The sequence below is a fragment of the Microcebus murinus genome, chromosome 12 (genome assembly GCF_040939455.1).
Source record: "Microcebus murinus isolate Inina chromosome 12, M.murinus_Inina_mat1.0, whole genome shotgun sequence".
In the NCBI taxonomy this organism is placed as follows: domain Eukaryota; kingdom Metazoa; phylum Chordata; class Mammalia; order Primates; family Cheirogaleidae; genus Microcebus; species Microcebus murinus.
Genome location: NC_134115.1, coordinates 61,816,664 through 61,838,112, shown reverse-complemented (window position 1 = coordinate 61,838,112; position 21,449 = coordinate 61,816,664). Strand labels below are relative to the sequence as shown.

Genomic DNA, 21,449 nt, shown 5'->3' with positions numbered 1-21,449 from the left:
CAAAATCCACAGATGCTCAAGTCCTTGGTATAAAATGGTGCGGCATTTCATATAATCTGTGCACATCCTTCTGTGTACTTTAAATCATCTCTAGATTACTTATAATACCTAAAACAACATAAACATGATGTAAATAATTGTAATACTATATTTTTAAAATTTGTATTATTTAAAACAACAATTCAAAATATTGAAAAAAATTTGTATTAGTTTGCATTGTTGGTTTTTAAATTTTTTTTTCAAATATTTTCCATCTGTGGTTGGTTGAATCCATAGATACAAAGCCTGCAGAGATGGAAGGCTGACTGTATGTAATAAATGTGATAATGATAATGTACGTAGTGTAATGAGCAGGCTAGTCTGATGTCACCAGCCTGGAGGGGTGAGGACTTTGGTGAGGCCTGGATGGTGCCCCCAATTCTGGCCTTCTGGAACGGCTGGGAGCAGAGTCCAGGGATGGCTCCTTGGAGTTTCCCTGGAGGAGAGGCCTCTGGAGGTCCCTGGAGGTGGGTCCCAGGACCCTTTTCTTGGACAAAGACTGGGCAGGTGGCTGTGAGCCCAGTTGCATTGTGACCAAACTGCCCTGAGCGAGGAACCTGCAGCAGCAGGAGGAGCAGAGGGCCAGAGGCAGAGGTGAGGGTCCTGTGGGAGTATGGGCCACCTCTGAGCAGGGCTGGGACAGCTGGGACAGCCCAGAAGGACCCCAGGCCAGGGAAGGGCCTGAGCCTTCAGATTCTGTGATACTTTAGAGATCCAGGGTGAATGCCCCACCTCTGTGGCCCCCTGCCCCTCGGCGATGTGCTTCCTTGGTCTTTGGTCCCCGGGGTTCCCACAGACCTTCCAGCTCTTTTCAAAGGAAGTAAAGAAACTAAGCTACCATCGTATTTCATTAAAGACAGAGCTTCATCTATTGTAAGATGTACCATTATTTTACAGTCCATTAAGACAGAGCAGCAGACAGTTAAATTATGATTCTAAGTTGCATCCCAGTTTCAAAGCTGTTCAAATGTAAAAAAAAAAAAAAACTGTCTTGGAATCACGTGATATGTGGCAGGCCCCACATTAGATAGACCTTTAATGTGCCTTCATTCATCGAATCCTCACAGCCACCTCGTAGCTAGAAACTCCTATCCTCTTTTTACAGATAAAGAAACAGGGACCCAGAGAGGCTGAGTAAATTTGCAAGGTCACACAGCCAGCCAGAGCTAAAGCTGAGATTTGAACCCACACTACTTAGATTTTTTTTCTACACCTCTTTTTCTTCATCTAACCCCACAAAGAGAAGGTTCCCGAGTTCTGGCCCTTGGGCAGAACAGAACGGCCACGCTGCAGAGGAAACATACACCAGTTCAGAAATGCTTCAGCGGCCTGCTCATCACGGCGCTGAGTGATGGGGGAGGCAGGGAGGAGGGCTGGGGAGATAATGAGCAGGAAGGAGCTTCCAGAGCAGAGAGCTCACTGGCCGGGTCATTAGCCTCATCCTTGTTATAGCCATTATCAGTAGTAGCTTGGCCTTTGGCTCACTCTGGAGATCCGGCCCACACAGATAATCCTGGAGCCTCACCCAGACTGGCCCATTCATTCATTCCCTAAAAAGTTACTTTTCAACCTAATTTTTTGACTAGGACCTTTGTTTATGTTTTGATCGCTTTCTGCAGATGAAGCTCAAGCCTCAGCATTAGGGATACTGAGCAGCGCAGAGCAGACCCTGCCCTGTGGACTCACAGACCACAGGGGAGATGGACAGTGATCTTAGAATGTGGAACAGCCTTCATCCTATGGGTGCCTCCTACCCTGGTCTGGGTTTTGAGCACCTTTTCCCCCCAGGGATGCTTAGATTTCATGGTTCACCCAGTGTTGGGGCTTGCCAGATGATGAGGAAAAAGGTCAGTAGGGTGAAGGGTTTTAGGGTTTTGATAAGAGTGAGCTGATGTCCCGTGTTACTGTGGGCAAGGAACGGGGGGGGGGGGGGAGGGGGCATCCACTGCATGTGGATATCACGTGACCCAGACACGCTCCCTGGAGCTGGCCTGTCGGAAGAGGAAAGCCAGGCATGGTGGTAGAGTCGGGGCATTGCTTAATGAATTGTGTCATCTGGGGGAGGGGTCTCTGGTCATGGGTTCCAGGGCCCTCTCCTTGGGCCCAAACCTGTTTTACTGATCCATCAGGGTGCTAGCAAGGGCTGGGCACACCTGGTGGGTGACAGGGGGCTGGCTGGAGGTGAGGAGAGTGTGGTCAACAGTGAATGCTTGAACCAGTGCCTTTGGAAGCAGGTGGAGCATTTTTATATGACAAAGTTCATGGTGTGGCTAAGAGAAGGGTCAAGGTCAAGGAAAGGAGGGCATTTGGAAGTGAGATGGTCCTTTTACAGAGGAAAAACTGAGGCTCAGAGAGATTGTAGGACTTATCTGAGGACACAAAACTAGGAAGCGGCTCTCCTTGTATGTTTTTCTGTGCTTCAAGTTTCTTTCCTGAATTTTACTTTGGAGACGAAAACATGATGCTAGGACGGGCGCGGTGGCTCACGCCTGTAATCCTAGCACTCTGGGAGGCCAAGGCAGGCAGATTGCTAAAGGTCAGGAGTTCAAAACCAGCCTGAGCAAGAGCGAGACCCCGTCTCTACTATAAATAGAAAGAAATTAATTGGCCAACTAATATATATAGAAAAAATTAGCCAGGCATGGTGGCGCATGCCTGTAGTCCCAGCTACTCGGGAGACTGAGGCAGAAGAATTGCTTGAGCCCAGGAGTTTGAGGTTGCTGTGAGCTAGGCTGACACCATGGCACTCACTCTAGCCTGGGGAACAAAGTGAGACTCTGTCTCAAAAAAAAAAAAAAGAAAACATGATGCTGCTTACTCTATGGCTGGGACTCGGAGGCCTGGGAAGGAGCCACAGCCAGTAGGGGGTGGATAGGTTCAATCTACAGGGAATGGTATAAGGCTGTGGTCCCAACTCCCAGGCCATGTACCCCCCCATGCCCTGCCCCAGCAGTACCCATGGCCTGTTAGGAGCCTGGCCACATGGCCACCTGAGCTCTGCCTCCTCCCTCCCTTGACAACCCCATTGGTGAAAAAATTGTCTTCTGTGAAACTTGGGAAGAGGCGGGCCCAGCAGGAGTGTGAAGGAGGAGCCAGCAAAGCTTCATCTGCATTTGCAGCCACTCCCCGTCACTCTTGAGCTCCGCCTCCTCCCACCCTACCCTCCATGGAAAAACTGTGTTCCAAGAAACTGGTCCCTGGTGCCAAAAAGGTTGGGGACTGCTGGTTAAGGGATTGGCCCGACACCAAAGGCTGGGAGGTAGGAGCGGCCCGCCTTGGCAAGGAGGAGTATTTTATTGCTGACATTGTTTAGAGTTGCAGGCACATCGTGATAGTAAAAAGTCAGACTTTTGGTCAGTTTTATCATTTTTAAATTCTCTGTGGAAAGTGCACCCCCTTATTGTCTGCACCCAGCTGACTGCTCACATCCCTCCTGCCTTGTCCCACTTCCCCTCCCCAGCCCCACCTCCCTTCTTTATATACTCCTGGGCCACGTCTTGGCTTTGAATAACCCAGAAGCTGTTGAAGGTTTTGGAATAGAGGATGCTGCCATCTACCAATGGCCCAGGTGGGGCTTCGGCTTAGGAGTGGGGGGGATGGGAGACTAGGACAGCCTGAAGGAGATAGGGAGGCCCGGAAGAGGTGGGGGCTTTAGAGACAGGAGCAGGATTTCAGGCCATTGCTTGTAAGGCTCAGGACCCATGTCCACAGCTGCCCACCGCCACCCCAGGCCCAGGCTGGTGCAGTGCTAGTCACTGCACTGAGTGACTAGGGGTCCTGAGTCCTGCAGGGTCCACTGCTGTGGTTGGCAGGCAGAGGCAGAATCCTCGCACTGTGGGGGCATCCCACTTCTCAGCAGGACCTTCCAGAATGTAAGGAAAGGTTAATTCCCAGCCCACAGGCCGGCGCGGTGGCTCATACCTGTAATCCTAGCACTCTGGGAGGCCAAGGTGGGCGGATTACTCGAGGCCCAGAGTTTGAAACCAGCCTGAGCAAGGCAAGACCCCATCTCTACTATAAATAGAAAGAAATTAATTGGCCAACTAATATATATAGAAAAAAATTATCCAGGCATGGTGGCGCATGCCTGTAGTCCCAGCTACTCGGGAGGCTGAGGCAGGAGGATTGCTTGAGACCAGGAGTTTGAGGTTGCTGTGAGCTAGGCTGACGCCATGGCACTCACTCTAGCCTGGACAACAAAGCGAGACTCTGTCTCAAAAAAAAAAAATTCCCAGCCCACAGATGTCAGCAGGACCTTATGCTGGTCACTCAGACAGCAGCCCAAGAGTTGGGTTGGATTAGTCCCATTTTATAAATGAGGAAACTGAGGCTTCAGAGTGCAGCAGAGTGATAGGCACTGAAACCTTACAGTCCAGTAAAAGGACTAGTAAGGGGCTAAACTATAGCTCCTTCATAGGAGGCACTAATTTTAGCATCAAGAACTAGAGATTTGCATTCTCTCCAGGATGTGCCACTGACCAGCCAGGTGACCTTGGACAAGCCACACCGCCTTTGGGGTTCCTATTTGCTCCCTTGCAACATGAGGGGTAGACCAGGTGATCTCTGCCATCCCTTGAGCTAAAAGTTCTCCCTGAATCTGCCCCATCTTCCATTCCAGTGGCCTCCAAAGTGAACTATGCAAGATGCCCATTGAGGTGCAGGAAAAAATATCTTAACAAATAAAAAAAGAATTCAGCCTTACTCACATTTGCCAGGTGTAGACACACTGAAACCCTCCCTAGTTGGAGTATCAGGCAGCCTCATGTCTCACGTGGTCCAGAAATCTCCAGAGAGAAAGGAAAGCACTCTAAGAAAGGGGTGATGAGGACTCCCTTACTCTTTGGTCTGTTTTCGGCAGGTTATCCTGATTAATTAACCTGGTTAATTCAGGTTAATCCAGACTAATTAATCCAGATTGGATTTACAGGTTATATTTTCCACTTTACCCCTTACAAAATGGACAAGTGATTTTTAAAGATTTCTACAGAGGCTGGGCGTGGTGGCTCACGCCTGTAAACCTAGCACTCTGGGAGGCCGAGGCAGGAGGATTGCTCAAGGTCAAGAGTTCGAGACCAGCCTGAGCAAGAGTGAGACCCCGTCTCTACAAAAAACAGAAAGAAATTAATTGGCCAACCAAAAATATATAGAAAACAAATTAGCCGGGCATGGTGGCACGTGCCTGTAGTCCCAGGTACTCGGGAGGCTGAGGCAGAAGGATCACTTGAGCCCAGGAGATTGAGGTTGCTGTGAGCTAGGCTGACGCCATGGCACTCTAGCTTGGGCAATGGAGTGAGACTCTGTCTCAAAAATAAATAAATAAATAAAAGATTCCTACAGAAAAACTGTGGGTCATTAGTGATTGTAATGATGCTAGTACCTATGGACAAGAAAACGGGAGGGTTTCCAGCAAGATCACTTCATCAGCCACAAGGGGACAAAAATAACAACAAGCTAATCAAGTCTGACAAGAAGTCAGCCCAAGACTTTTTTTTCATTTGGGGGACACTATTGGAATACAGATTTACAGTCACTCTGGTTAAGGATGAATCTCACCCCATCCGTGTACATGTTTTGTCTTGAGGCTTCTGATGATGGTTACTTGTATAAAATATAAAATATCGGGAGGGGTGAGCTCATTGTTTCTTCCTTTGGAAGGAGCAAGTGATCAAAAAAGTTTGGATACCCCCATAATATGCCAAAATAAAAAAATAAATAAAAAAGAGAAAAAAAAAAAAAGTTTGGAGCCCACTGCTGTAACCTCTTGTTCTGTAGCACGTTGCCGCCACTTCTAGTGCACCACCATGTGTTGTGATCAAGCCTTGTTCTGGTGGGGTATGATTTCTCCATGTTTCTACCCATTCCCAGGGAAAGACCCCATGGTACCTCCGGGCCCACAGAGCCCAGCACAGCGGCTCTCTCCGGCTGGGGACCTGGAAAGCGTGGGTGAGTAGATGTGCTCTGGTTTACCCTCGCATCGAGGGGCTGCTGGTACTCTGCTGCTGGCCCTTCTAGCAGAAAAGACCTGGGCTCTGTTCCCTTGACCCCCACAGAGCCCCGTCATTCCCAGCCTGAACGCTCTATGGGGAGACACAGCTCACCTTTCAAAGACCTGAGTCCGAGGGGGCGCAGAGAGGATGAATGACCCCCGACCTCACAATTATAAGGCCTTTCTTCTCCAGCCAGCTTTGGAATTTGCCCTTCCACAGACGTGCTTCCACTGTTACTTACAGCAGCATAGATAAGGGACAAAATATTTGGTGCCGTATCCAGGCACAGGATGAAAGGAGACTTTGTTCTGTGTCTTAGAGGACTCTTTTGGGTTGGGAGGCGGGGGACCTGGATCCTGTCCCTAGTTCCACCCTGTGTGTGGGGGCTCCAGGCGTGCTGACTCGGTTTCCCCTTCTGCACCCCATGATCTCTCAGGGTCTGGCCAGTGCCGCTATTCTGGGATGTGAGGTCTTGGGGTCCTTTGGGGACCTGCTCTACTGAGGGGTTCTCAGCCCCCATCAGGAGGGTTCAAGTATGGTCTGGGCTCCAAATTGGGTAGGAAATGGGGACAGCTTGGAGCCTTATGGGCAACCAAAATGGGGAGGAGATGGGAAACTGAGTCACACAAGAAACTCCCCAACCTGGAGCAGAGCCATCCCAGAGCCTTACTTCAGGGGCCTCAGATTTCTGAAAGGCTGTCATGGGGCAGAAGCTATGGGCATGGTTGGCGGGGTTGCAGGGCCAGAGACTGGACAGTGAGGAACATCATAGATTTCTGTTCAGTAGAAGGGAAAAAGTCCAACCAGTGAGCTCCTCTCCCCCTAGAAGGGGTAAGTTTCCTGAAACCCTCGAACTATTCAGGTGGAATGATGTGGAAAGGAGGGCAGAATTCTGTGATATATTTGTTTTTTGCACACAGACATAATAAAATCATTTGAGAGAGAGAGAGAAAGTGAGTGGGTCTGGCTGAAAATTAGATTAGATAAGAATTAGAGCTCTAGATTCTAAATCAGCACTGGTGGGTGGGGGAGGGGCACGCGGCTTTGTTTTCATCCAGGGGGTTTTGGTGCCTCCCAGCACAGACAGCCCCCCTCCCCTGGATGTTTAGGTCTTTAGGTATTGCTGCTTTGAGGATAACTAAGGGAATTTTGTATTCTACTTTAATCTGTAAGCCCTGTTCAAAGCCCAGATTCATTTTTGCTTAATGTTCATTTCGATCTAGTCATGTAGGTAAACAGGTTAGGACAGTGCCGGGCTCACAGCAAGCAGTCAGTAATGGCTACCAGTATTTACTTCTTTTGAATATAGTTATTTAACAGATACTTGAGTTTGCTGTGTGCCAGGCAGGTTTCTAAGGGCTTCACAGATGTTAACTTATGTACTGTTATCATCTTCATTTTATAGATGAGAAAACCTGAGGCCCAGAGAGGTTGAGTAATCAGCCCAGGCCTCCTGGCCAGTGTGTGGTGGGGCTGATGTCTGAGCCCGCAGCCGGCTTCCCGGCCGTTGGTGACCACGGCTCTGCTGCCTCTCAGTGTGACCGTACTAAGGGAACCAGGCCCCACTGCAGAACATCCCTCCTCCCTCACTGCAGGACTCCCAGGAGGGAGTCAGGCCTAGCGAGGGAAGGACACTGACTTGCACAGGTCACACAGCCAATGGCGGCAGAGCCGGGGAGAGCGGCGCCACTGGCCTCAGAGTGTCTGTGCGCCTCCCTGGCTGGAGCAGGGCTCCCAGCTGACGTCCAGTAGGAGTTAGCACGGGTTAGGGGGGCCGCTCCCTTGAGGGGCCTTCCTTCACCAGAAGAGGGGGCGTCGGTGGGTGGGAAGAGCCACCCGTCTGCCGGAGGCCTGGGAGAAGGTCATCCAGGCATGTCCTAAAGGAGGGAGCTCCAGGCTCCTGGGAGGGGGCAAGGCCTCCGCACCCCACAGGGCCCCTCCGCTGCAGGCCCTGGCAGACAAGCCCCTGAGCAGCCAGGAGTGAAAGGGCAAGCCGTTGGGATGTGTCCCGCCCCTGCCTCTGAAGTCATGTCAGGGACCAACTTTGAAGTCTAGGTCAGGGAGGGCTAAAAGGAGAAGGTGAGTGAGTCTGCGCTCGTACCCGGGGCTCCCAACTCTGAAGCCCGTATCTTAACCACCACACACTGGGCTGCTGCTGTGGCCATGGCAAAGCTGTCCTGGGACAGAAGAAATAACAAATGGGTATCTTTCCGGCTGTAAAACACCATGAGGGGAAAGAGCAGGGCCTCGGATCACGCAGTTTCTCCACTGGAATAGTATGTGAGAGAGGGAAAGCCAAGGAGCAGGCCCCAGGTTAGGGAGTGGTTGCATGTTCACGGAGCATTTGGATTTTGGACAGCAGTTCCCTGCTGCTTACTGGTTGTGCAACTTCAGAAAAGTGGCTCCGCCGCTCTGCACTGAGCGCCCCTGGCCACATCCATGAAACGGGGATAATTCTGCCCACCCCAACGTGGCTGTGAGGAATAAACTGAAAAATAATTGTCAGTCATAGCACCAGGCTGTAGGACACTGGTTCTCAAAGAGTGGCCCCTGGGCCAGCTGCTTCCTAGTCACCTGGGAACTTGCTAGAAATGCAGATTCTCAGGCCCCACCCAGCCCTACTGAATCAGAAACTCCAGGGTGGGGCCCAACAATCTAGGGGTGTTTTTATTTCCTGCCCTCCAGGTGACTCTGATGCACTCTGAGACCGGCTGGTTAGAGCATCAGGCAAACATGTAAATGCGATGCTGTCACCTGTCCTAGCAGCCAGTCTTGGTGCAGAAGTGCCTCTTCCCACGGGGTGCTGACAGCCTTCCTGTACGCTTTTCATCCTCATAAACGCTGGCTGCTGGCACTTGAAATTTGAGAATGGGAATCAGTCTGGCCCCCTGCCTTCTCTGGCTGCAGGCCCGGCTTGCACAAACGATTTGGGTGGAGCCCAGGGAGGCTGGAAACAGGGAGAAGGTGGCCTCACCATCCTCTCTTGCCAGCTGTTGCTGGCCCCACCTGGGGAATTGATTAAGGGTGAACAGTGGCATTTATCTCTGTGTTAACAAGCAGGTGAGAGAGAAGCAGAAAGAATTTCCCATCAGCCTCCTGTGTGGGGGCTGGGCTAGGAAGTGGGGGTTGGGTTTCCCAGCATCTATAGGAGCAGGCAGCCCCCCCTCACCCCCTCTGTCATATCTCGGGACTCTTGTCACAGGAAGTCACACTCTTCCCCTGAGTCCAAACAAGGAAGGCCTCAGAAGCCTCCTCCTGTGCTCTGCAGCCCCTCCAGGCAGTGGGAGCTGGGTGTGAAATGAAACCCACTTGTTATTTCTGCCTTAGATACCAGCCCAAAGTTGAGGAAAGACAATACTTTCTCTTGGTACATTCCTAATTGAACATCCTAACTTCCTAATGGCAGGGGCTAAGTCTGCTTCAGCTCTGACCTGGTCACAGCCCCGCTGTTTCAAGTGCCAACTCCTCTGCCCTCACTGGCCCCCTGCCCAGACCCAGGTTCCCACCCCCACCTCTGTGCGGCACACACAGCCAGTGTCTTCGGCCTGGGCCACCTTCCCTGAAGTCTACGCTGGGCTTATCTACTCAGCCTTTAAGCACATCCTCCTGGGGCCCTCCTGACTCCCCCAACTTCCATCTCTCTGTTGCAAATTGCAGCTCTGGGTTAGCCCCATTCACCTTGCATTGAGCTTGCTGGTTACATGTTGGCCTCCCCATCAACTAACCCTGTCTGGGTCGTCCTTGCCTCTCCCCCACAGCGCCCAGCCTGGCACCAGGGCATCGCTGATGTCAGCTGAATGACTCTGGGCCCCAGGTCCCTGCAACAGGTGGGGTGAGGGCTGATTTTTGAGTCGGTGCCAGGAACCTGATAACAAAAGAATGCAGGACCCCTGGCCCAGCATGGTGGCCTAAGCCTATAATCCCAGCACTTTGGGAGGCCAAGGTGGGGGGATTACTTGAGGCTAGGAGTTTGAGACCAGCCTGGGTGACATATGGAGACCCATCTCTACAAAAAAAATAAGAAAAAATTAGCTGGGCATGGTGGTGTTTGCTCATGGTCCCAGCTAGTCAGGAGGCCGAGGTAGGAGGATCGCTTGAGCCCAGGAGTTTAAGGTCGCAGTGAGCTATGTCACCAATGCACTCTAGCCTGGGTGACAGAGCAAGATCCCATCTCAAAAAAAAAAAAAAAAAAAAAAAAAGAATGCAGGCCCCCTGGCCAGATGCTTCAGCCCTGCCTTGGCTCACTGTGAGAACCCCTACGCAAGGCACTCTCCTTCTCTGGGCCCCAGTGTCCCTCTCTGTTAAAAGACAGATCTGGAAGCTCTGTGCCAGGCAAGGAACAGGGAGCAGGAAGTGGAGCCTCTAGATTTTCAGCCTCTGAGAGGACTCTTGGAAAATCCCCAGTGAACCTTGTCGCTTGAAACTCCCAGATAAGGAGATTGTGGGGCAATAAACTTGCACTGAGTTGTAGTCAGGTCTTGATTTGGGGGAATGAACGGGAAGCAGCTCTGTTCTGTGTCTCAGGAAGGTCCAGGCAGGAAGGGGCCCAGCCTTCCCGAGGACTGGGGCAGGTGACAGGTGGACAGCTCTGCCACCCTCACAGGTCTGCGTGTGTCTGGCATGCGAGCTCCAGAGCCCTCAGCTGATGGTCCCAACCAGTGGGCGGGGTAGGGGCGTTTTATGGATGGAAAAACAGAAAACCAGAGAGAGGGTGAGATTTGCCCAAGGTCATGGCGTAACTTAGTGTCAGAATTGGGTCTGTGGACGGGCAGAGCAGAAGGGGAGGGCCATTTGGGGTTGACAGTCTATGGCTGGGTGGGTGGAGGAAGGAAGAGAAGGAAGAAGGAGGAAGGGACGGGAGCAGCTGTCCGCTGCGCACCTGCTCCGTGCCAGACGCGTGCAAGGTCCTTTCCATCCATTCTCGTTTAATCCTTGTCTAGATCCTATGAGGAAGATAGCAGGATCCCAGCTTACAGATGGACATGCTAAGGTGAGAGACAAATACGGGTCCAGGCCTTGAACCTGGTGCCTCCTCTGTCCCTGCCCTGGGCTGTCGCCCCAAGTGTCATCTGGGGAGTTGGGGGCTGGCCCGGGAGGGTCCAAGTGCCGACCAGCAACTTCCCGGGGCTGGCTGGGATCTAGGCAGAGGGACGGGGCATGAGCGATATGGGGTGTCTGGGAGAACATGATGCTCTGAGGGGAGCAGACAGCCCCGTCTGTAGAGATGAGGAAAAGGAGCTCAGGGGGTTGGGGAACCGTGGGAGCCTCAAAACCCAAGTCTGCAGGGGGCTTTAGCCTGAGGAGAGGGGCCCCTGGGCAGGTGTGAAGGGAAATGACAGGGTTCAGGTTGGGGGCAGGATAGGAGGCCCGGGGATGGGTCACCAAGAGAGAAGGCTGCCCAGGCCTGGGCAGGGGTGAGGGAAGGGTAGCGAGCAGGAGGGTCTGTGCGGGCAGGGCAGGGCAGGAGGACACGGTGCATCAGAGGAGGTGCCAGGGACCTGGGTCTGGGCAGTGTCAGATGTGGGAGGAGGCCTCCCTCAGGCCTAATCGCATAGGGAAGAGAGAGGCCTTTTCTTGGCTGGAGTCTGACTCGCTCTGTATTTCCTGTGGGGAGGCATCTGCTCGGGGGCAGAAAGACCGGAGAGTTGTAGGGGCCGAGGCCTGGGGGCAGGACTGCTTTTGTTTGCTGGCTGCAGGCTGTCTCTGCCTTGCTGAGGGTTCGCAGCTGGCCACAGAGGGTCCCTGGGCGGCTGCGCTCCTGCCTCCCTCCTGGGCTGTGCTGATGGGGCTGCTCCTCCAGCCCTCCACGCCACCCAGACCCTCAGCACCAAGGCCAGCAGCACCTGCTGGCCTCCCCCTGCAGCGCCCAGCCCGGAGGGACGCACAAATACGCTGTCTTCGGAGTCTTCTGGACCAGCAGGGGTTGTTAGTTAGCTTTTCACACGTGTGTGTCTGTTCCTCTGTCCACGTGGTGAGCGCCAGGGCTTGGAACAGACAGAGCCACTCAGCGCCTGGCGGCCGCTTTGTACTTTCTGGTTTAGCATCTTTACTCAGATCCCAAAGATGCTGAGCCCTCAGCACATACCTGTCATGAACGAAACCACATCTTAGAGTCCTGTAAACAATGTGGCCACAGCAGCCTTACCGGCAAATGTCTGCGCGCACTAAGCGCGCACCAGGCATCACTCCACGTGCTGTGCGGTACCTTGTTGAATCGTCAGGGTGGCCTTGTGAGAGAGTGTGGGTCTGGGACCGAACAGCTCGCCTTCACGTCCCAGCTCAGCCCCTATCTAGCTGTGTGGTCTTAGGCAAGTTACATAACCTCTCTGTGCCTGTTTCTTCATCTGTTAAAAAGAGGGTGATAGTAGTAGTAATGAGATTGCAGTGAGGGTGGCTTAGTACATGGAACCCAACACATAGTGAGCAGTGTAAGTGTTGGCTATTATTTGTACTTTGTTATCATTCCTGATTTTACCGGTAAGGAAATAGATGCATTAAGTAACTTTCCCAAAGTCACACAGATAGGAAATCAAATAACAGAGCAGCGCTGTCCAACCAAACTTTCTGTTCTATAATTGCACTGTTCCTTGGAGTACACCTGTAATCCTCGCACTCTGGGAGGCCGAGGCGGGAAGATTGCTTGAGCTCAAAAGTTTGAGACCAGCCTGAGCAAGAGAGAGAGACCTCATCTCTTCTAAAAATAGAAAAATTAGCCGGGCAAGGTGGCACGCACCTATAGTCCCAGCTACTCGGGAGACTGAGACAAGAGGATCGCTTGAGCCCAGAAGTTTGAGGTTGCTGTGAGCTAGGATGATGCCACTGCACTTTACCCAGGGTGACAGAGTGAGACTCTGTCTCAAAAAATGAAACCAGAGAATTCGATATGTAGAATTGCCTACGTTCTAGAGGTTACTGATTGCATCCCTGTGGTTGTCGCACATGTTTCCCCATACCCTGTGTGCACAGTTACATCCAAAGACTTGCCAATGTTGGGGTCAGCCTTTTGGCAAGGCCACTTCATAATTAGTGCTTCCTATTGCTCCATATTCGGCAGTGCATAACGTCTGGTCCTCCCTTTTAGCGATGCTAAGATTGGCCAGTGGGTTCAGGGGTTGCCACCCCGACCCCTCCATTACTGCAGTGAGCCTCACGCTTGGCTGTGCATCGGTCACCGGTCACCGTGGGGTTGGTGAGAGCGCTCAGCCCCACCCCCGGAATGTCCGATTCAGTAGGTTTAGGGGAGGCCTGAGCATTTGCAACTCTAACCAGTTCCCTAGTGATGAACCGCTGTGCCACATCCATCACACGTTTCTGTTGTCCTTGCCCCTAATGTGCACTGGAATCACCTGGGAGGCTTGAGCGCGCTGTTATCTGGGCCCTACCCTCAGTAATCTGATGTCAGTGAGTTTCATGTGCAAAGCTGCAAGCCACTGCCCTGCGCTTCAGCAGTCCCTCAAGGTCAGACCATCGCATCTCTTCCTGCCCTGGGCCGCTTCCCTGTGAGGTGGGGCATTGTGGAGAGCTGTGATGAATTATTCATCTCAGACAACCCCCACCCCCAGTCCTGCTTCCCACACAGGGTGCAGAATAAGCTCTAAGCCAATACTGGGTGCAGACTGGACCTTGAATGCAATCACTGCTCTTTACAAACCTTGGAGCTTTCTGCTTTGAAATGTTTTATTCTCTGGTTTGGGGTGTTGGGCTCTTTAAGAAATTGGTGCTAGAGGCTTCTCTTTCACAAGCAAATTGTCAAAGTCAGGGCTACTAGGGACTTCCAACAGAACTGTAACATGCAGACCCTAGATCTCAGTGGAGGTGATGGTGGAGGAGGAGTGACCAATTTGTCCCTGTTTGCTGGGGACGTTCCTCGTTTAGCACTGCAAGTCCTGCATCCCTAGAGCCTCGCCACAATCCTGGGCATACCAGGACAGCTGGGTGCCTGCTTCTTGGGTGAGCAGCAAGGCCTCTTCTTGCTTGGAAGGGAGGGAAGGAAACTAACCATGGGGGTGGCGGTGAGACCCGGGGTCCCTGGATCCCACTGTGCCACTTCAGACCCCGTTGCTGGCCTATGGGAGGCAAAAATAAAGACACCTTGTGCCAAGAGGTGGTGGTTTAAACCAGGGCCTGGCCTCCGAGAAACAGAGTCTAGCTGTGGATAAAACCCTCACTGAGGAGAAGTAGCTGCAACGGTGGTTTCTTCTTTCTGCCTGCTCAGGAAGGGCGGCCCCGTGGGCAGTTGCTGGTTGGGCAGCGGCCTGGCAGCGGGACGGCCCTGCCCCTGCAGGGGCCTTGGCTCCCGGGGCCAGATAGCCCACCCCACCCCGCCCCGCCCCACCCCGCCCAACCGAGCTGGGTCACGGCCCTATCTGGATTCTGGATGAATTAGAAAGGAGCTTTCTTGATAAGTTTGGGTTCAAGGCCGGGATCAGAATAAACTCTGTGATGGGCAATAGGTGGTCAGGGATTAGAGTCAAGGTGTGGGACACGCCCGTAAGTAGGCGTGTATCGTGTTAATCCTCAATCCGTGAAGACCGCCTTCAAACAGGGGGGGTTCTTTACGCTAACAGTACTCTTTTTTCATTTTCAACCTACTGGATAGCTTGTGGCTCTTCTAATCTCCCTCTAATGGCTGTGGCTATAGCATGGTGTGATGGTTCAGTTCCTCTCACCAGGCACTTACGGCGGCAGCTCATTGTGCCCACAAAGTCAAATTTTAACAGAGAAAAAAAATAAAGTTTCAAATATCAGATGTGGAAGCAAAGGGACAGCGGTAGCTGTCAGCACCAATTCCTACCCGTCCCCTGTTCAAAGACCAACCCAGGTAATTTCCCTCCTTCCCTGAGGCCAGGAACAGTGCAATTAATGAATAATCTATATGGTGCTTTGTACCGTACCCTGTTTGGGTTCAGTTTCAGTCACCCTGCAGCTAACCCTTGTCCTGCAATGATTTTAGGGCTGGACAAGGAAGAGGGACCTCTGGGAGGAGATGGGAAAGTCTCTGCCTCTGTCTCTCTGTCTCTCTCTATCTCTCTGTCTCTCCTCTATCTCTCTGTCTCTCTCACACACAAGCACACACAACACCAACACACATGTATATCAGAGAGGAGCATGTGGCATAGCAGAAAGGGTGGTCTCTGGGTCAAGACTCAGCCTCTCCTTCCCACCTGCACCGCTCATATTATTAAAATACGGTTTTGGTCAAGTTGCTTCCCTTGCACCTCTGTTTTCCCATCATCAAATAGGGACGGTAATCCCCACCTGCCTCACTGGAGAGTTGTAAGGCACAGGCAGCGAGCCACTGTCAGGCATTAAGAAATAAACTCAGTGTGGTGCTAAACCCAGAGATGACTTCATCCTTTTCAGGGGTGGGGAAATCCCAGTCCCCAGAGCCTAATCCCATGGCATCAGGCCCGTTGAGCATGCATGAGATCACAGCAGCAGGACCGATGCCACCCCCTGCTTTGTGCCCCAGCAAGCTGGCCCAGAGTGCCACGCAGAGAAGGCCTACTGTGGCTTTGATGTGGGCCCGGCCAGATGGGATGGGGCAGGATGGGACTGGTGGCCTGGGATAGACCTGGCTCCGATCAGGGACATTCTGTCCCCACCCCTGGGCGAGGGACCTGCAGGCAAGTGCCTGCCTGTAGGGAAAATGAAACTCCTGTTCTCTGAATTGCTGAGTCATTAAAGTCATGCATGCACCAATACACACATGCACTCATGCGCATGTATACACGCGGCCTCAGGTAAACACCCAAACATGCATGCACACCCACGACTGGGCACGGCCCTCATGCATATCCTGGTGAATGCAGTGCTCACACACAGATGTGCACACACAGTGCACACGCGGGCCAACACACATACACAAGCTTCGCCCGTGCATCTGCGCACGCGCTCCCATACTGCGCCCACAGGGAGTGACGCCGGCCCATCCCCCACTTCTGTAACTTTCCTCCCTGGCAGCAGGTCTGGAAGGACCTTGGCATCGGAGATAAGAGCTGCGGTGGGGCAGAAAGCACTGATGTTTGCGCCGCTCCAAGGCCAGGTGGCTTCATCCGTGGCCCTCCTTTCCAGAGGGGTCCACTTAGCCTCCTGGGGCTCATTTTCCTTCCCTGTAAAATGGGGGTGATCATGGTCATGGTGCTTCCCCGCAGGGGCTGATGTGAGATCCGGGCTGTGGTGACTGTCGTTATCTGGTGATGATCTCTGGGAACCCGCAGTGGAGGCTCAGCCCTAGGCCTCCGGTTACTAGCTGCGGGACCCAGTTCCTGGCCTTTTCTCCCCGCATCTGCAGGGGGAGCAAGGTCGCACCCACCTGCTGTGTGCTACACAGAGAGCACTGGAAGGGTGCCTGGCACACCGCGAGCACTCAAACCCCGTGAGTTCCTACTGCAGGGGAGGTGACCATGCGCTGCAGGAGGGTTGTCGCGGGGCCTCTCATGGCCTCTGGACTCCTCCTGGGCGGGGGGCTGGCCCTCAGGTGTCAGGTGCACAGACGGACTGTGGAGGGAGAGCCCAGAGGGCCGGGGACTCTGGATGACGTGAGGTCGTGTTGACTTCCGCACCATGCCTGGCCTCTGGCCCCACAGCCCACTGCGTGCACTCAGGCCCTTCACCTGGCCAATCCCGCCTCCTTGGCATCTCACTGACATTCCCCGCACCAACTGCAGCCCAGCTGACCGTTCCTCCTCTCCGTAGGCAGAGGAATCCATCTGAAAGTTGTGTCTGATCCTCTCACTCCCCTCTTCACCCCTCAACCGCTCCTAGTTGCCCTCAGAGTCCGAGTTCCGAGGGGTTCTGGGTCCTGCCTCCCTCTCTCTGGCCGCACCCAGCACAGGCAGCCACCTGCCACCTGCAGGGGCCGGACCTGCACGGAGCAGTGTGTCAGGCAGGGTGGGCAGGCTGCGCTGTGTGACAAGCAGCCCCGTATCTAGGCGGTTCCCTCCTCTGTCACGCTGCACGTCAGTTGAGGGAGGTGCTCTGCTCCACACAGTCCCCCAGGGACCCGCTGTCTGCACCCTCTGAAACGTGTGCTCTCCTCGTCCTTTCAGCCAAGGACGAGAGTTCTGGAGGGTCACAGGCAGGTCTGACATGCTTCGGCCTGGCAGTGACACACATCGCTTCCTCCCATGGTCCATTGGAACTAATGCTATGGCTGCCCACGTGCAAGGGGGCTGGGCCCGAGGGAAGCCATGGAGTGTCTGATATGGGTCCCCACCTGTCTCAGACAGGTGCGCTTCCCACACCTGCTCAGGTTGAGGTCGGGGGGCCAGGAGCGGAACCTACTGACTTGCTCCCTACCTTCCCACCCTCTTTGCAGGCCCAAGGCAGCTCCCCAGCTGCCGCCTACTTGCCAAGACCCTAGGGAGGTCATTGTCCCTGCCGCTCCTTTCTGAGAGGACCCCCGGTGCCCACTTCTCTCAGGACCCAGTATGGAGAAAAGCTGTGCTGCTCCTTAGCAACTCGTGGCTCTTATCTTACAAACACTGACTAAATCCCTTTCTGATCGGTTTCCCTTGTTGCATTGGCCACTAGGAAGCCTGGAACCAAGTCTGAGGTCTACCTCCTCTGTGTGGAGGACCTGGCAGCCCACGCTCAGTAGCCTAACTCCCCCTACCCCCACCTCAAATCAGGTGATCTCTTTTTACCTGCATTTTTCCTCTGTCCCTATGTCTTTGGCTGTGGCTTTTGCACTATTTCCTTCTACCTTGTGTACTCTCAATTTTTGTAAGTCTCCTTAAATTTTTTGTGGGATCAGATGGGCATTAATTAGTCAGTCCATCCCTGCATTCTGTGCTCTTTCCTGTAGCTCTGGCAAATGCTGCCAGGATTTGGGGCAAAGCTCCCAAAAGGAGAGTTGAAATTTCTGAGCTTCACAGGACAAATGTGCCCCTACAAGGCTGATGCACTACCTGGTGCTGTGCGCAGGGCTTGGCTTAGGCATCAGGCCCCTGATCATGTGACCTGCCTGCGATCACACAGCCCAATCTGGTGCCTAGGAACTGAGCACAGGGAAGAGCCTCACTGGCCAGCCGCCCAGGTGGGGCAGGCACCTTCTTTGTCTCAACTGGTGGGGCCCAGCCAAACGTGCCTTCCCGTGGGTAGTTCTGGGGGCCTGGGGTGGACAGACATGTGCTGGGCCCTCCCAGAGCAGGGCCCCAGGCCTCTCCAAGGAACCTGAAGCCAGTGGAGAAGATGAGAACTGACGCCAGCCCCCAAATCAGGGTAGGCAGTGTCAGGGGCTGAGGGCAAGGAGGAGAGAGATCTCTGCTACTCAGGGTATCAAGGAGGACTCTCTGGAGGAGGTGGCTTGGGGGCTGGGGAAGAAAAGGATAGGGATTTATGGAGCCAGGAACAGGAGATTTGTGGATGGGAAAGGCAAGGGCAAAGAGCCAGAGGACTGGAGACACAAGCGCAGGCACCGAGGAGACCGGAAAGTACCGTGTAGGTGAGCAGGAAGACATGGATCCTGGGATACGGGGTAAGACCCAGCCAGAGGCCTTGAATGCCGGGCTGGGGACTGGCCTTGATCCTGTAGGGCAGCGATGACTGGGAGCATCACAGGGTGACAGGAGGTGGGGCTGGGGTGCAGGAGCACAGCCAGGCGTGCCCCGTGCTGTCACGTGTTTGGCTGCCGGCGAGGCCTGGACCCTCTCACAGGCCATCCATGATCTGGCCCCACTCACCCCTCAGCCTTGCATTCTCCTCGCTCACGTCACCCGGCTTACCTGCATATGTGTGTCTGTGTGTGTGTGATACACATATGTATTTTTGTTGTTGTTGTTCCTTTTGAATATCTCCTTGGTAATCTTACACACCTGGCTCCCAAACAATCCGTGTTCGCTTCTGTCCCAGGACCTTTGCTCAGGCTGTTCCATCTGCCTGGGACACCTTCCTTCAGCCCTCCTTTGTCCTACCTCCATGGCCAACTCCTGTTCATCCTTCAAATCACAGCTTAAGTGTCACTTCCTCCGGGAAGCCCTCCCAGACTCCCCCCATAGCCTCGCCCACAGGACTCTCTGCTCCTGTACAGGCTGGGTATGGCTTTACAGTTTCCCAGCTCCCCGGGACCTGGCACAGGGCCCAGACACACAGTGACTCTCAGCAAATATTGAGTGAACAAACGGGAGGCTGGACGCGCAGCAAAGGAAGCCCAGGGTGCCTGGATGATAACAGTGGTGGTGGCAGTGATTGCACCTGTCCATCAAGTATCTGCCGAGTGCCCCGGGGTCTAAATATATCTAATTTAATCCTCACGACAAGTCCACGAGACAGATGCTTTTGTAATCTCATTTTACAGTCAAGAAAACTGAGACTCCAGAGCTTAAGTCGCTTGCCATCCAGCTGGTGAGAGACAGTGCCGGCACTGGAGCCCGGGCAGGCGGGCTCGGAGAACAGGCTGCTGCCCGCTGGGTCGGGCTCAGGGAGCCGGGACGTGGGGCCGTCTGGTGAGATGGCAGGGTGGGCCATCGGGGGCAACGTGGTGAGTTCTCTCTAAGGTTTTTCTGCCTTTTTGTGTTCACACTCGAAGGATTGAAAAGCCTTAAACCAGCAGCAGACAGGTCAGCGGGATTTACGGCCCGTCCGCCTCATCTCACCGGGTCTGTAGATGTAACCACAATTACAGCTGCTCCCCCCTGCCCTTCATTGCGCGTCACCGTCCGTGGGGAGCTGACGGCTGTCAGCTCGTGCCCCCTTCTGTGCTCTCACGGTGGAGTCTCCGTGTGTCTCGAGATCAGGGCAGCGAGCCTCTCACCTGTGTCCTGCTGGTCTCCCGCAGATGTCATGGCACCCCCAGTACCGGAGCTCCAAGTTCCGCCACGTCTTCGGCAAGCCAGCCAGCAAGGAGAACTGCTACGACTCGGTGCCCATCACCCGCAGCGTTCACGACAATCACTTCTGTGCCGTAAACCCCCACTTCATCGCAGTGGTGACTGAGTGTGCTGGCGGGGGGGCCTTCCTCGTCATCCCCCTGCACCAGGTAAGGACACCTGCTCACCCCCGGGCCCAAATAGCTCCCTGGAGGCAGCACAGGCCAGACAGAAAGTATAAAGGCCCGAGTTTCTAGCGCCCTGTGTGATTCAAGTCCAGCCCTGCCGATGACTAGCTGTGCGACCTCGGGTGAGTCATTTCACTTCTTTGCGCTTTGGTTTCCTACCTGGGAAAAATATACTACACCTGCGATTTTAGCCTTTAGAGGTTGGCCTAGCTACTCCTAGCATCTCCACTCCTCTCTGCAAATTAATTCACTCCTGAGTAAAATATAATTTTTAATGCTTTGCTGGGCTCATAGGTAATTGGGGAAATCTCCAAAGCCACCTCCCCCACCAAGAAAAAAGAGAAAGGGAGACTCAGCCAAAACTAGCCAGGAGAGGTAAGCAGTAAGCAAATAGGAGAACAGGACTGTCCTGGGGCAAATGTTATATATAACATTTGGTGGACCATATACAATTGGTGGACCATATACAATTGTCCATATGGTTTTTGGCCCTCAAAAAGTGACAGTTTCATATAGATCAACCTAATAGCAGATCTTTTCAAGATATCAACCCTGAGTCTCTGCCTTAAGGCAGAACACCTGAAGGGGTGGATCCTGGGTTGGCAGTGCCCCTGGTTCACAGCAGAAGCAGACGTGAAGCCTCTCCAGGGGAAAGCATGCGCAGTGTGGACAGGAGGCCCACAGATTAGGTAGGGTCAGGGAAGTGTGAATTCTCAAAGATCGCCAAGCGTGTACACTGCCGTGAGTCAGAGTCAGTTGAAACAACAAATAGCAAACTTAGACCCCCCCAAAGGACTTTCGAAGTTAAAATCATAAATATAGATTAGAGTCTCATAGATCAGGCTTTCTGATCACAGTGCAATTGAGTTAGAAATTAATAACAAGGGATAAATGCTAAATTCCCATCCATTAGGATATTTTAAAGCATATTTCTAAATAACTGATCAGCCGAAGATGAAACAAAATAGAAATTTAAAAATATTAATGCTTGAAAGTAAATGATAATGAAACACACCCAAAATTTATGGGAAAGCAGTACTTCAAGGGAAATGTATAGCACTAATGCTTACATTAGAAAAGAAGAAAGTCTGAAAATTAGTGGTTAAATATTTAACCTAACGAGTTATAAAAAGAACAGAGTAAATTCAAAGAAAGTTTGAGAACGAAGATAATAAAAAGCAGAAATCAATGAAAGAGGATATAAAGATACATTAGAAAAGATCAAAAAAGCCAGAAGTTGGTTCTTAGAAAAGACTGATAGACAAGGCCCTGGAGAGACTGACCAAGAATAAAAGAGAGAAGGGACAAATGACATCAGGAACAAGAAAGACAATATGGCCACAGAGTTTTAAAATCTCATAAATCTGTTATGAGCAAATTGTATGCTAATAAATTTGACAATGTTGACAATATGGGAGAATTCC

The 21,449-nt window shown here is 52.8% G+C and overlaps 1 protein-coding gene across 2 annotated transcripts in view; it reads left to right on the top strand.

Moving 5' to 3' along the window:
• The window catches only part of CORO2A (coronin 2A), a 53,223-nt gene that overhangs the window by 7,357 nt on the left and 24,417 nt on the right, over positions 1-21,449 (top strand). Inside the window, exons 2-4 of one of the 2 annotated variants that reach the window (XM_012769028.3) lie at positions 5,905-5,982; positions 10,967-11,016; positions 19,807-20,007. In XM_012769028.3, coding sequence (XP_012624482.1) covers positions 5,905-5,982; positions 10,967-11,016; positions 19,807-20,007 — 329 coding nt within the window. The remainder of the gene's footprint in view (positions 1-5,904; positions 5,983-10,966; positions 11,017-19,806; positions 20,008-21,449) is intronic. The other variant, XM_012769030.3, reaches the window with a different exon arrangement.